Source organism: Dermacentor variabilis, chromosome 2 (genome assembly GCF_050947875.1).
Source record: "Dermacentor variabilis isolate Ectoservices chromosome 2, ASM5094787v1, whole genome shotgun sequence".
Lineage (NCBI taxonomy): Eukaryota > Metazoa > Arthropoda > Arachnida > Ixodida > Ixodidae > Dermacentor > Dermacentor variabilis.
This window is the reverse complement of record NC_134569.1, coordinates 50,116,346-50,130,020: the sequence shown is the minus strand read 5'-3', so window position 1 is coordinate 50,130,020 and position 13,675 is coordinate 50,116,346. Positions and strand designations below refer to the sequence as shown.

General features: G+C 40.9%; 1 protein-coding gene across 7 annotated transcripts in view; it reads right to left on the bottom strand.

Annotated features, from left to right (window-relative positions):
* Window positions 1-1,909: 1,909 nt before the first annotated feature.
* LOC142571814 (major facilitator superfamily domain-containing protein 12-like) overlaps window positions 1,910-13,675 on the bottom strand; it is a 66,007-nt gene continuing 54,241 nt past the window's right edge. For 6 of the 7 annotated variants that reach the window (XM_075680450.1, XM_075680449.1, XM_075680448.1 and 3 more), the window contains 3 exons: window positions 13,557-13,651; window positions 10,530-10,684; window positions 1,910-8,197 (listed from right to left, as the gene is read on the bottom strand). In XM_075680450.1, the coding sequence (XP_075536565.1) occupies window positions 8,073-8,197; window positions 10,530-10,684; window positions 13,557-13,651 (375 nt within the window). In that variant the 3' untranslated portion in view covers window positions 1,910-8,072. The remainder of the gene's footprint in view (window positions 8,198-10,529; window positions 10,685-13,556; window positions 13,652-13,675) is intronic. The other variant, XM_075680454.1, reaches the window with a different exon arrangement.

The window sequence follows — 13,675 nt, the reverse complement described above, 5'->3', positions numbered from 1 at the left end:
AGCTACATGTGGATGAGCCAATATCACATAGTTCCTGCGAGTCTGAAAAACTACAGTTCTTCCAAAGTAATAATTTGGTGGTCACATCAGAGTTCAGTGCATCATCATCATCATCATCATCTGCCCATTTCCTGTCCACTGAAGGACGAAGTCCTCTCCCTGCGATCTCCAATTGCCCTTGTCTTGCCCCAGCTGATTCCAACAAGCGCCTGCAAATTTCCTAATTTCATCGCCTCATCTAGTCTTCTGCTGTCCTCGATGGCGCTTCCCTTCTCTTGGTGCCCATTCCGTAACCCTAATGGTCCAGCGGTTATCTAACCTGCACATCACATGACCTGCCCAGCTCCATTTTTTCTCTTAATGTCAATTAGAATATAGGCTACCCATTTGCTCTCTGATCCAAACTGCTCTCTTTCTGTCTCAATGTTATGCCTAGCATTCTTCATGCCATCGCTCTTTGCACGGTCCTTGCCTTGTTCTCAAGCTTCTTTGTCAGTCTCCAAGTCTCTGACCCATAAGTCAGCACCGGTAAAATACACTGATTGTACGCCTTCCTTTTCAATGATAATGGTAAGCTTCCACTCATAAGCTGACAATGTCTGCCGTATGTGATCCAACCTATTTTTATTCTTCTATGAATTTCCTTCTCATGATCAGGGCTCTCTGTGATTAATTGACCTAGGTAAACATACTCCTTCGCAGACTCTACAGGCTGACTGGTGATCCTGAACTCTTTTTCCCTTGCTCGGCTATTCATCATTATCTTTGTCTTCTGTATAATAATAATCAACTCCACTCTTGCACTCTCTCTGTTAAGGTCCTAAACCATTTGTTGTAACTCGTCTGTAGTATTGCTGAATAGAACAATGTCATCGGCAAACTGCAGGTTGCCGAGATATTCGCCATCGATCCTTACTCCTAAACCTTCCCAGTTTAATAGCTTGAATACTTCTTCCAAGCACGCAGTGAATAGCATTGGAGAGATTGTGTCTCCTTGTCTGACCTCTTTCTTTATAGCTATCTTCCTACTGTTCTTGTGCAGAGCATTAAAGCAGCTGTGGAATCTCTGTAGATATTTTTGAACATATTTTTGTAAGTAGTCTGCACTCCTTGATTACGTAATGCCTCTATGACTGCTGATATTTCTACTGAATCAAATGCCTTTTCGTAATCTATGAGAAGAAAGAGAGCTAACCGAGGGGCCCGATTTTCATTAGTAATATCATAAGAAGCCAACAAACACTGACACCGAGGACAGCATAAGGGAAATTACTTGTGCTTAATAAATGAAATAAAGAAACAATAAATTAATGGATATGAAAGTGGATGAAAAAACAACTTGCCTCAGGTGGGGAACGATCCCACAACCTTCGCTCTCGTTTATTATACAACGAGGGTCTCGCATCCAGCAACACTGATGCCTTCAGGTGATGCCTGCAGCAGAAAGGATGTTCCACGTCCGCCACCAAGGTCTGCGAGTGGTGGTTCTGGCTAACACTCCCAGAGTTCTACTAGGAAACATAAATACCCAAGAAAGTGAATAGGGAAACGTCGCTGCGATAGCTAAATTAGTAGAGCATCGCACGCGAAATGCGAAGGTTGTGGGATCATTCCCCACCTGCGGCAAATTTTTTCATCCACTTTCATTTCTATTAATTTATCTCTTCTTTATTTCATTTATTAAGCACAAGTAATTTCCCCTATGTTGTCCTTGATGTGAGTGTTCATTGGCTTCTTATGATATCTTGTAATCTATGAAAGCCATATAAAGAGGCTGATTGTACTCTGCGGATTTCTCGATTACCTGATTAATGACATGGATATGATCCACTGTAGCGTACCCCTTCCAGAAGCTAGCTTGTTCCCTTGGTTGGCTAAAGTGACATGGCAAAACAAGTAACAGAAACCATGAAAAGCACCTACATTTATTAATCACATTTTCGGGTAAATAATATGTATATATATGAACATATACATATCAACATATATATCTATATAAGTACACTTTATAAATACACAGAGATTATCACATACTCAGCTAGAAACAGTAAAGATACTTCGCACCCTAAACAATGGTGTGCCAAAAGAGAAAATAAGCCAGCAAATAGAATCAAAGGCCCCCTTTTAGAAAAAAAAAAATATGGGACAATGTAACAGGAAAATGAGGGCCACCATCACAACTCAGGATAAAAAAGCATGCAACACATAATGCCTGGAAAATTGTACAACAACCTTTGTACTTGTCATTTTCTGGATCATTATGCAGTGAGAGGCTCAATAATCTCATTTGCTGTTGGCAAAAGAACTAGTTTCATATCTACCATACTAATTCCATAAATAGAGAGCTAAAATATGGATTGAATGTCTTGAAAACATAGACATCATTGATCAAAAAAGAAAAGCAGGTAATATAGTAAATAAAGACCTGTTTCATGAGTTTGCCACACATAAACCAAGCACATATCGCACAGTTTTCGCAGGCACTTCAGGACGTGACATGAAAAAGTATGTCATGGCTTGCAGTTGTGCAGACAAGACTAACATTCACATGGCTAAGAGATTATGTTTAGTTTAAAATCAAGCTTGCGAAGGATGAATTCGGACTCAAAAAAGTCCTGAATGCCACAGCCCACAATATAACTTGCCAAGTTTACTGTATGAATGTTTTTTTTTAGAATGACAGAAAGCTGAGTTAGTTGGTAAGGATTTATAATGCAAAAAAGGGGTAAGGCGTGCAGACACAAGAGAAGTGGACAACATGAATGCTGACTGTCAACTGAAGGAAGCACTGAGGAGAAAAAAGAAAGAAGACACAAAACTCATCTGCACATGCTCTGGAATGGTAGCACCAAATGTCAATCGGGTACACGTGCTGGTCTATGTGAGAGAGAACTGTTAGAGCAATTGATCTCTTCTTTATGTAGGTAATAGAAAGCTGACTCATGCACGCACTTCCAGCATTACTGATATGCCATGCCTCAACCATAAGATGAGTATCTTCATTCCTATGCCTGTACAATATTGTGCATTCATCTAATTCAGGTGTGCAGTTACAATCTTGACAGTCTTGGCAATGTAATTAAAGATTAGAAGGCGATCCACCAGTTAACGACCTTTAATGTTCAATTAGCCTCTGATTGATACACCACCCCGTTTTCCCTACGTAGAAATGGCCACAGCTAAAGGGAACATTATATACCACACTCATACAACAGTCAGTAAAATTGTTGTTCTCGATGTGCTTCACTGGACAAATATCTGTTGTTTTTTTCCCTTTCACCTGCTCCTTTTTCCTCTACAAGGCAGCGCATATCTTATCTAGCTTATTGGGAGCAGTGAAAACAACATTAACACCATATCTACTTGCAACTTTTTAGAGCCTGTGCAATACTGAATGAATGTAGGGAATAGCCACTACTCTTTTCTTGCTATTACTGCTTTCTGTAATCACATCGGTTCCTCTTGAAATCAACTTCTTTAGGCGTTCAGCCACAGTGGCCACTGCCACGCTAGGATAATCTGCTTCTAATAGGCGTCAAACCTGTGCATTAAAACTGGCGCTCATTTTGTGCACGCACGATCCGGTGAGAGAAGGCTTAAGGCACGACATGGCAATTCCGTTTTTTACTGCTTTGGAATGCTTGGATTGAAAGTTTACCAATGGCTTCGAAGATCTTGGGGAGTACAGCCAACACACATGATTTTGTTCGAAGACCAAGAAAATGTCTAGAAACTGTATTATGCATCTCTGAGGAAGTTCCTTGGTAAACTTTAATCCTCCTCCATTAAGTTTGAATTTTTCACTTACTGAGATAGCAGTGGAATCAAATTTGTCCCAATTACAGAAAATCAGGTAATCATCAGCGTAACAAAAAACCTTAATAACACAATTGCCTAAGGCCTTCTCTAAGCAGCTGTCATTCTTGCTCAGGTAAATATCACCAAGAATAGGGGCAACCTTTGGACCAGTACAAATTCCTGATTTCTGCAGAAACACGCCATCTCTCCAACCAACCAGCGCCGACTTTAAGTGCATTGAAAGAATTTCGAGAAAAGCACCCGTGGAAACACCACCTCTGTACTCTTGTACTTGTTCTTTAATGCACTCATTTACGGAATTTAACGACCTGTCATGCAGCAAGGAGTAATACAGGTCTGATATCCATACTAAAAGCTGTACAATCACCAGGATTTTCGGCTGTCAAAAACTGAACTAGTGCCTGAGAGTTACACAAGCAGAAAGGGTCAGAAAAACTAGTGAAGCTAAGCAGTTCTGTAGGTAACTAGCCACACAGACCTGCCATGTCCCTTTCTCCGACACTATAGCACAAACAGGAATCTCTTGCTTATGAGTCTTCGCCGAGAAAAACAATTCTAACATGAGCGGTTTTGCTTTCTTGACATTAGAGACAATCCTATCTAGATTATGCTAGACAGGTCACCCGCATGTTGCTTGAGTGCCGAACGTTGCTTGATGCATGTTTTATCAGGTGAAATAGAGAAGAAAAAAACCTCCTGTAGTGAAAAAGCCTCTAACCTGTCCTTTGTTATGCCTTAAGCAGCACATCTGGCCATGATGATAAAAAAGATAGATTGCCATGAGAAAGGCCAATTTCTGCCAATTTGTAGATGTAACATGAAGTGCTGGTAATGTCCTCAAATATGATTTTGCGAGTCAATAAGCACAACTGCGAACAGACTGCATTTGTGTGTTACATAAACTAGAGGCTGACAGCCATGTGGCAACCACCATCATTGCCTTTTTGGAATATTTTCTGCTGTGTCTAAAATATTCAGTCTCGTTTTAGCAGGAAGTATGTGCTTTAACTAGACAATAGACTCTTATCACATTTACACCTTGACATGTTATTAGCAGATTCAGAAAAATATTTAGCAGAATTTGAATGTGTAATCTTTGTAAAAGAAGGCGGAAGTAGAGGCGTGCAAATACTGAACAGCAGATTTCAAATCAAACTGAATCAAGAAAAAAATCCAAATAGAGGATAAAATATCCGACAATTTTTCACAATCTTTTAATACTTTCAAATTTTGGGCAAGAAAAGACAGTGCTGCACACACTAGGTAAGGTAATCTCCTAGCAGTTCCCAACAGGAATGTAGCAAGCGATCAGTAACTCTAGTACATAGAAATCAAGACATACAGTATGGTCTACTTTTGCTAAAGGGGACACCAAATCAGTATGCCAGCACTGTCTACAGCTAAGTTCTAGTATATGAAGGTCTGGGGAAAAGATGCTTTATCAAAAATTTGGAGGACGCTTAAGCTTTGCCTTTAAGAGCGAATGTGATAGCGTTCAAAGACCCTTACTGCTTTTCATGCTTCCCGGCAACTGCAGCTTATGTAACCAAAACATTTACCGGGAAACGCTGGCTGCAAACACTATGCATGAAGGCGAGCTTCCTGGTAGAAACATGGCCTCTTGCGTGAGTCGATCTCCTGTTATTGTTTCACACTTTTAATATTTCAGTTTGAGAAAAGCTAACATAAAGGACATGCATGTCAGTGTTTTTTTCCATAACACTTGTTTGTGGGCTGCCGTTCTCAAAATTCCAAGGATGTAAAGGATGAAAGACAAGGTATGAGCAAATTTGCTGGTAGAGAAGTGGTTGGGCATGTGTCGTTTGGAATTTGGTCCGAAATTTTTTTTGCTTGAGACGACGTCTAACGCCAGATGCGGGACGCCAGATTTTCTGCGACAGGGGCTCCTTAATGCTATCGTGTTAATAGGATTTCTGTTGAACACAATCAAGCGCGTAGCTGGCACCGGCGGTGAAGAGCAGGCATCATCCGCTTAGATAGAGGTGGACCCGGCCGACGCAACGCTGTTCTGTGAATTGCAGCGTTCGGGCGCTGTGTGATGTGCCAACATAGGGGAGTGCTCGCAGTGACCAACTACGCTACAGTGTTAGCCGGGACGGCCTGTCCATGGCACACTTGGCAATCCGGCGTCGGCATCCTGCATCGGTATCTGGCTTCAGACATCGTTTCGGCAAAAAGATTTTCGAACCCTGTGCACCGAGGCCTTCCATATGATGCAAGGAATTGACTGAACTAAATGAATTTCTCAAGCTGAAATATGTGGAAAAATTGTAAACTACGACTTACACAGAACCTACAGACATGATAGCTCTCGGATTGTAATTTGAATATACGAGAAAACCCAATTCTGTTCTGCGAAAACTCAAACAAACCCCTTTTCTAGCGTGTCTACAATGCATAGACCAGAGACGGCATCCACTATTTGCGCACGCCAGCGCGTAAATATCTCATAAAGTCCACAGAGCAGTGCACCCGCTTCCTTGGAACATTTCCAGATGGCGCTCATCTCCGCCACATCATGGCCCATGCAAGAGGCCGCGTTTCTGGCAGAAAGCCCGCCTTTGTGCATAGCGTTTGCCGCGAGCATTTCCCGGTAAACATTATGGTCACACATGATGCTGGGAAGCATGAGAAGCAGTCAGGGATCTTTTAATGCTATCACGTTCCACTCTTAAAGGTGAAGCTTAAGCATCCTTCAAATTTTTGCTCCCAAAATCAAGCAAAACTCTCGCTTGGGCAGCACCGAGCATGAAGGGCTCCATGACGCAGATGATATGGGGCACCGCGCGAGTACCCAAATAGAACATATCGAAAAATCAAATAGTTGATAGTCTAGTTACAAACCAAATTATTCGAACATTCGCTATTCAATTCGATTCAGTGATATTTAAGTATTCGCACACCCATAGCTGAAAGCACTAATTTGCAGCAGCCATTTCTCACAACATAGACATTATGACTAAATGCTTGTTCACGCAACCCTTATGGCATATTTTGCTTCATAAAATGTGCATTTTTGAAAAGGCAATAAATAAGTGCCTCGCTGCCAATGTAAAAAAAGTATCATGCAATAGAAATTTATGTGTTGCATGACCTTTAAGATTTGCAGCATTGTCATCAGTTGACGCTGTCGCTATGTAAAACAGCCATCCAATATTATTGCCAGATTTTTAGTAGACTGACAAGAATACTTTGAGTATTCAAGCAGGTTCTAAATATTACTTTAGCAGAACACAAGAAAAAAAATTTAAACAGTGGGAAGAAGCATTAGCGCTTTTCCTCTTTCTTTATTTTTTACTTGGCAACAGTTGGTGAGAGAAAGTTAGACTGAAAGATTAAAATATGACCTGAAGCAGAAGTCATGTTGATCACGACCATCCCAAGAAGAACCTATCTTAAATTAAGCAAAACATGTATTTAGTTACATTTTCACAAACAAATAGGCAGGTGACAGTACGCACAAAAGCTAAAGTAATGGCAACAGATAAAGCTCATTGCTGGTTTTGTTTCTCGCAATAAAAAAACAACGAAGGTTCGTTAAACACTTATATTACTATGTAACTCTACCTAAAGAAATTGCACAGACACCGAGGTATGCTTGCAGCGTTGAAGCGTTGAAGTTAATAAGCCTATCAAACGTAATAAACAAAGGCATTAAAGATGCCGAGGTCCTCCACGACAACAGATATTTAAGAAGTTAAATAGAGGGGTAAGAAAAGTGAAAAAAATTAACAAATATACTGCAGCAAAAATAAAAATAATGATAGAGTAGCTTCTTTCTTCATGAATGCAGAGAAACATAAGAAATTTATACATAGAATAAAGTGACATGCATAATGTGTGCAGTTCTACTGAAACACAACTGAAACCCTTTGAAAACCGAACTGTTGAACATGTGTTGCCATGAATTGAAACCAGCCTGGAAGAATAAAGAAAGGAGAGAAATGAAGTAGCAATACAAGCAGCTTCATGCTTTGCACAATGTCTTGGCCAATGGAATAAATTTTTCAGTAACCCTGTTAAAGCCCCATTTCTTGGCTCTGTCATATTCTATCTTGGGTTTACAACCCTTTGCGCACAACAGATGTCCTTGAAGCGCAGTGACGGAAGACAATGAGTAAAGTGTCCCTAGGAATGCACTTGTAGGAATGCTCCACACACACACACACACACGTGCCTCCTGGATGAGCAAATGTCACATGTGCGCGGTGCAAGTCACACACTCACTGGACCTATGCACTTGAATTTGATCCTAAAAGTGGCGATGTGGGCAAGAAGTTGCCAATGCTCTCCTCATACTCCGCTGGACTAGAAGACCGAACGTCAATGACGTCACCGGGCCGAGTGTTCGTTGACACTGGAAAGCAAAAAAGTGGGAACACAGGGGTCAGTTGCATGACAGGGCATTTTAGTGCACCATAATAGCATTAACGTGACCATTACACGCAAAGCCACCTGACAGCTTTGTGCGAGCTGGCTAATTTGTGCTGTTTGTCTGCAATTCACACCACTGCACTTTTGTAAAGCACTGACTGGGTCAATCCCAGATGCATCCGAAACAGGAAAGAAAAAAAAAAGAAGAAGAAAACAGAGACTTTCAGTCCTCACACTTTTTCACATTAGTGCCACACTCACAAGCATGGTAAGTGCTACAGTCTAAAAAAAAATGTACGCCCTTTCAATGCATATCTAGTCCACAAACTGCCTAGCTTGAGTTTCCTTTCTTGAAAGCTGTGCACTCACTGCTTTTCCGTTAAGAATTCTATGCCACACTGATTAGGCACATGCTGTTCATGACCTGGAAGTACGGGGCACACAGCGTTGAAGTAAGGAAAGGCACTCAAGATAGGTGACGAATATTGTTTGGGGACAAGGTAAGCCTCAAAGGGTGCAGACTTTTCTTAAGAGTGTATATTATTGACTGAAGGGAGTATTATAAAAGGAATATCAGCGATTCCTTTTGCAAGAGTAACAGCACATCCAAACCAAGGTTCTGCTTTGGGGACCAGAGCCAGAATAACATAAAACTGCTCCAATATGTTTTTATTCCAAGTCAGCCCTCCGTGACAGGTCCAAATGGCTAGGTCCAACAGGTCCATTTGAGCATGGCACCTGCCCATATAGGCTGGACCCAAACCATTCTGACCTATCATGGAGGGCTAATGGCAGATATGGAATAAAAACAAATTCGAATAGTTTTATGTTATACCGGCCCCAAACTAGCTTTAAAGAGTACCTGTATGTAGTATAGCCTGTCCTTCCAGTACCCTCTAGTATAGTCACATAGTTTACAACATAGACATGAGGATTCACTTCTATCAAAATCACTTTTGGGCCCTATTGCATTGCGCAGTTGTCCATTGGTGCTCATTTGAGCTAACTTTTATTCTAAAGATCCTGCTTCTAAAATATTGAACACAGAATCATGCTGCATTCTTATATATTGTCCATTTTAATTTGACCGGGAGTACTTAGGAGAAAGATTCAGTTCGGGAGCTCCTATCTCAATGCATGGGAATTGAGAAATCATTTTTATTGGAGTACTTAGGAGAAAGATTTAGTTCGGGAGCTCCTATCTCAATGCATGGGAATTGAGAAATCATATTTCTTGGCATACACTGAACCGAACTTGATAGGGCTTGTAGCACTTTAAAAAAAATTATAATCTCGTGACTGTGGGAAGCAGATTTTTTATTTAGGCCACAAATATTTTTGAGAAAAACTTTATCAAATTGCAAAATTTAAAAGAACTTAGCTGTCTATCTAGTTTACAACTCTGCAACTCAACAATGAAACACAATATCACAATTCTGCAAACTGGTAAACAAACGACAGACTTTTGCAAGACCGTCATAAACACTACCACAATTTCATGCGAGTTGTAAATTTGCGTATTGATGAACTTCAGAATAGTGGCTAGCCGGGCTTGTTGGTACGAACACATTCTTTAGCAAACAGTGCGTGTAACGGGACACAGAAAGGAGGCACAAGACACAGGTGCTGACTTCCAACAAGTGTGTTTATTGCACGAGCGCAGAATATATAGGCAGAGAAGTAAATACATAAATGGTGTGAACATAAAAACAAAAAATGGCATTTTAAAACATAAATAAAAACATAAAGGCGTTCTCACGCCATTTATGTTTTTACTATTACTTTCTCTGCCTATATATTCTGCGCTCGCGCAATAAACATACTTGTTGGAAGTCAGCGCCTGTGTCCCATGTGCCTCTTTTCTGTGTCCCGTTATTCGCGCTGTTTGCTAAAGAATTATATATTGAATTTGTCCACTTGAGATTCTCTAACATATTAGAATTACATAACACCTATTAAGATTACAGTTTACAGAACTGCGACATCTGCTTTTCCTGCAGTGTTACTTCGTGCTTCTATTCTTCTTTATTATTTATTTACTGATTTACAGAAATTTTTGTAAAAAATGTGAGACCCTAAATCAACATTACGCTTCCGAGAGTTTATCTTCCTCTCTTAAGTGCAACACATTTCGTCCAAATTGGCTCAGCGGTTGTCTCATAAAAGCATTTCTGCATTTTACATGTGTTTGAATAGGGAAGTCGGAGTTGGCCTCAAGCTAAAGCTTCCTCTTAAGCCTCAAAGCTGCTTCAGCTAGCCAGATATATTAAATTACAGAGCCCTAGCTATTTTAATGGAATGGCAACTGTACTTACACCCACCAACTTCACCACCACTGCTGGTGTTTACTGAGCTGTCGTGGTTGACTACAAATAGCGATAGAGCAAAGAGGATTCCACCCACGGCAGCTCCACCACAGATGTACACCATTACATTCTGGTAGTAGTTGTCTCGCACACCAATGCATGAACTAGAAGAAAAGAAAACATGGGAACAGGACTTGTTTATTTGAGTGTAAAAAAAAAGAAGTGTACATTCATTCTACCAGCAGTAACATTTGAGGCAGAAAGTTGGAGGTTAACAAACAAGCCTGAGAAGATTCTAAGAAGCACACAATGAGCTGCGAAAAAAAAAAAAAAAAATCTGAGGACACCTAAGCGCTTCTTATGAGTCGTGAAGAATGCAAAAGCATTTATACCCAATTGAACACCGCTGAGCAGTCCAAGTTATGATGTCCTAGTGGGCCAGCAAGCATAGTGAGGCACTTGGCACATTTTCATTTGGCCTTACCAAGGCACAGTTAGAATGCAGACAAGAGCTTGTGTGGACAAGGAATGCACGGATAACACAGGCTTCCGGAGCGAGGGTGACATTGTTTCATGGCAGTGCCCTTTCCCATTGCACAATACCACAGCAGCAGGTGTTCCCTTTCGCCGACTACGCTCCATCGAGGCCTAAGACAGCAAGCGCGAGCCAGCACTCATGACGCAACTTTTTTGCAGCCGGCTTTTTTGTGCAACGGGCCATTTGACGCTTTCCCATCAAAAATGATCAGCCTAATGATACCAGGTAGGAAGACAATGGTGTAGATTAGAAAGGACATAGATGCTCTATTATAGGTGTGGTTCTATTCAACTAGAATATTATGGTTGTAATTAAGAAGAAGAAATGGAGTTCGGCAGGCCATATAATGGCACAGAGAAGATAAGTGGTGGTCTATTAAAATGACAGAATGGGCGTGAGAGAAGGGAAATGCAGTAAAAGATGGTATGATGAAATTAGAAAATTTACAGGCACAGGATAAAGTTGACTGACAGATGAACAGGAGTAACTTTAGATTACTGGGAAAGGTCTTTGTCCTTCAGTAGACATAAATTGATAACTATGATTATGGTGGGGCTGTGGGTGAAGTGGTGGTGAACATGAGAAGGTGGTACAGTGATGGCGACAATACAACAATAGCGTACGGTCCTCAACATGTTTTAGTGTTTCTTTTTGTATGCACATGCCTGTGTCAGGTGACATCCCTACTTAGAACACCTAGTACTCAAGGCCCGAGTGACGATTTACATTAACACACCACTTGTTTATCCCCAACAATCATAGGGCAGATTTATGTCCTCCTTAAGTGTTGAGTCCCAACACAGAGGGGCTCAAGCAGACTTGTAAGAATCTAATTACATGTAATTAATTACTAGTAACATCAATTACATATTCTTGTAGTTTTGTAATTTATCAATTGCTTTGTTTACTCGGTAGCCCTCACAGTAATTCGATTACATTTCCAGTAACCAATTACGTGCGATCAGTTGCTTTATTCACGAGACAAGATGTAACAAGCAATGCAGCTTTCGGAACCTTAATTTGGAAAAAACTACAGTAGAGTGCCCTAGATCCACACAGCACAGCACAGCCACACAGCACCTTCGCGTATGCGCATGTTTAGACAGACAAACCTAGGGGCTCCTATTTGTTTCCTTATCTTAATGTTCCACCAAATGTTTGCCGATAAATTGAACAGGTGCTGGTATGTCTCGATAGTGAAGGCCACTGGTAATGTCAGTAAATCACATATGGACTATATTTACAGCTTTTCACTGGCCCAACCGGGAGTGTATTTTCCAAGTCCCAGCAACAAAGCACTGTTTCACAGAGGACCTAGACGTTAAGTAACCAGAATATTAGAAGTTAAGGGACCAGAATAAGAACCAGAATAACCACAAGATCTATATATTTTACAGCACCACCCTCCCACCTAGCACACACATCCAGCAAACTGGCTAGCCTCCCTACCTCTCCCTCTTTTTTTTCTCAAGAAAATGTTCAGTGTTGCTACTGATGTCTTCACAATAAAAATGAAGGGCAATGACCAACGAAATTCTTTAAGAGCAATTGTTGTGTAGACAAGCAATTTATGAAAGGTTGCAGAAAACAAACTGAAAGGGCCAGGCCAGCTCACTCTGCTTACTGAATCCAGGCAATGCTAAAATAGGTTTGGAAGAAAGTAACACAGAAGTAATCGATTACTACTGAGTAATCCCTCAACTACTTTGGTGGGGAAGTAATTGGTAGCAGTAAGCAATCACATTTTAAATGAAGTAATTGTAATTGGTTATTTTTTTTCTGTAATGTGGACAAGTCTGGGCACAAGCATCTTCTGTTTGTCAGAGCTACTGTATATACTCCCATTGTATGTCAACCACAACATGGCCGCAATTAGCACATGACCGGGGTAGTTGAAGTATGGGAGAGGCCTTTGCCCTGCAGTGGGCGTAGCCATGATTATGATGATGATGATGATGATGATGACGATGAATGTCACCTACGATAGGGGCAGTCATTATGATATTGGTCCCTGAACCTGGGGCAGTTGCAGGATGCTTCTTTCTTTGTATCCACTGCACTTTTCACTGCTGTTGCTTTGTTAACCCTTTGACAGGCGTGCATAGAAAAAGTATGCAAATGAAAAGTCAGAGGCGGAGGCCTTCCATACGTTAGGTGACAGAATGCCCAAAAAAGTGGGACAATGGGCCATCCCATGATTCAGTTGCACTTTTCTGTCATTGGCATTACTTGCTTTTTACTTTTCTTCACTGTTCCTGTATTCCCATCAGAAATTAAATCATCTCTTTGTTTAGCAATCAGCTGACTTGACTAAAATTAATTGCTGAAGCCAAGGACGAGACCAGGAGAAGGAAAACATCAGAGAATAATGGTCAAAGAAAACCACAAAGCCCCCTTTGAATAACTTTACTAATAGTGTAACGGCAAGGACAGGTAGAGCAAATTTAGTTTTAAGCTCTTAACCCCTGTAACAGTAATAAGACGCTAGTGCTACTTACTTGCATTTGTGTATATCCTGGATAATGATCACAGCAATGCCATTGGCCATCTTGTCCATGAAGCTCATAGCTCCAAAGACAAATGCACCACTGGTCTGGGAATAAAACCAGTGCAGGAA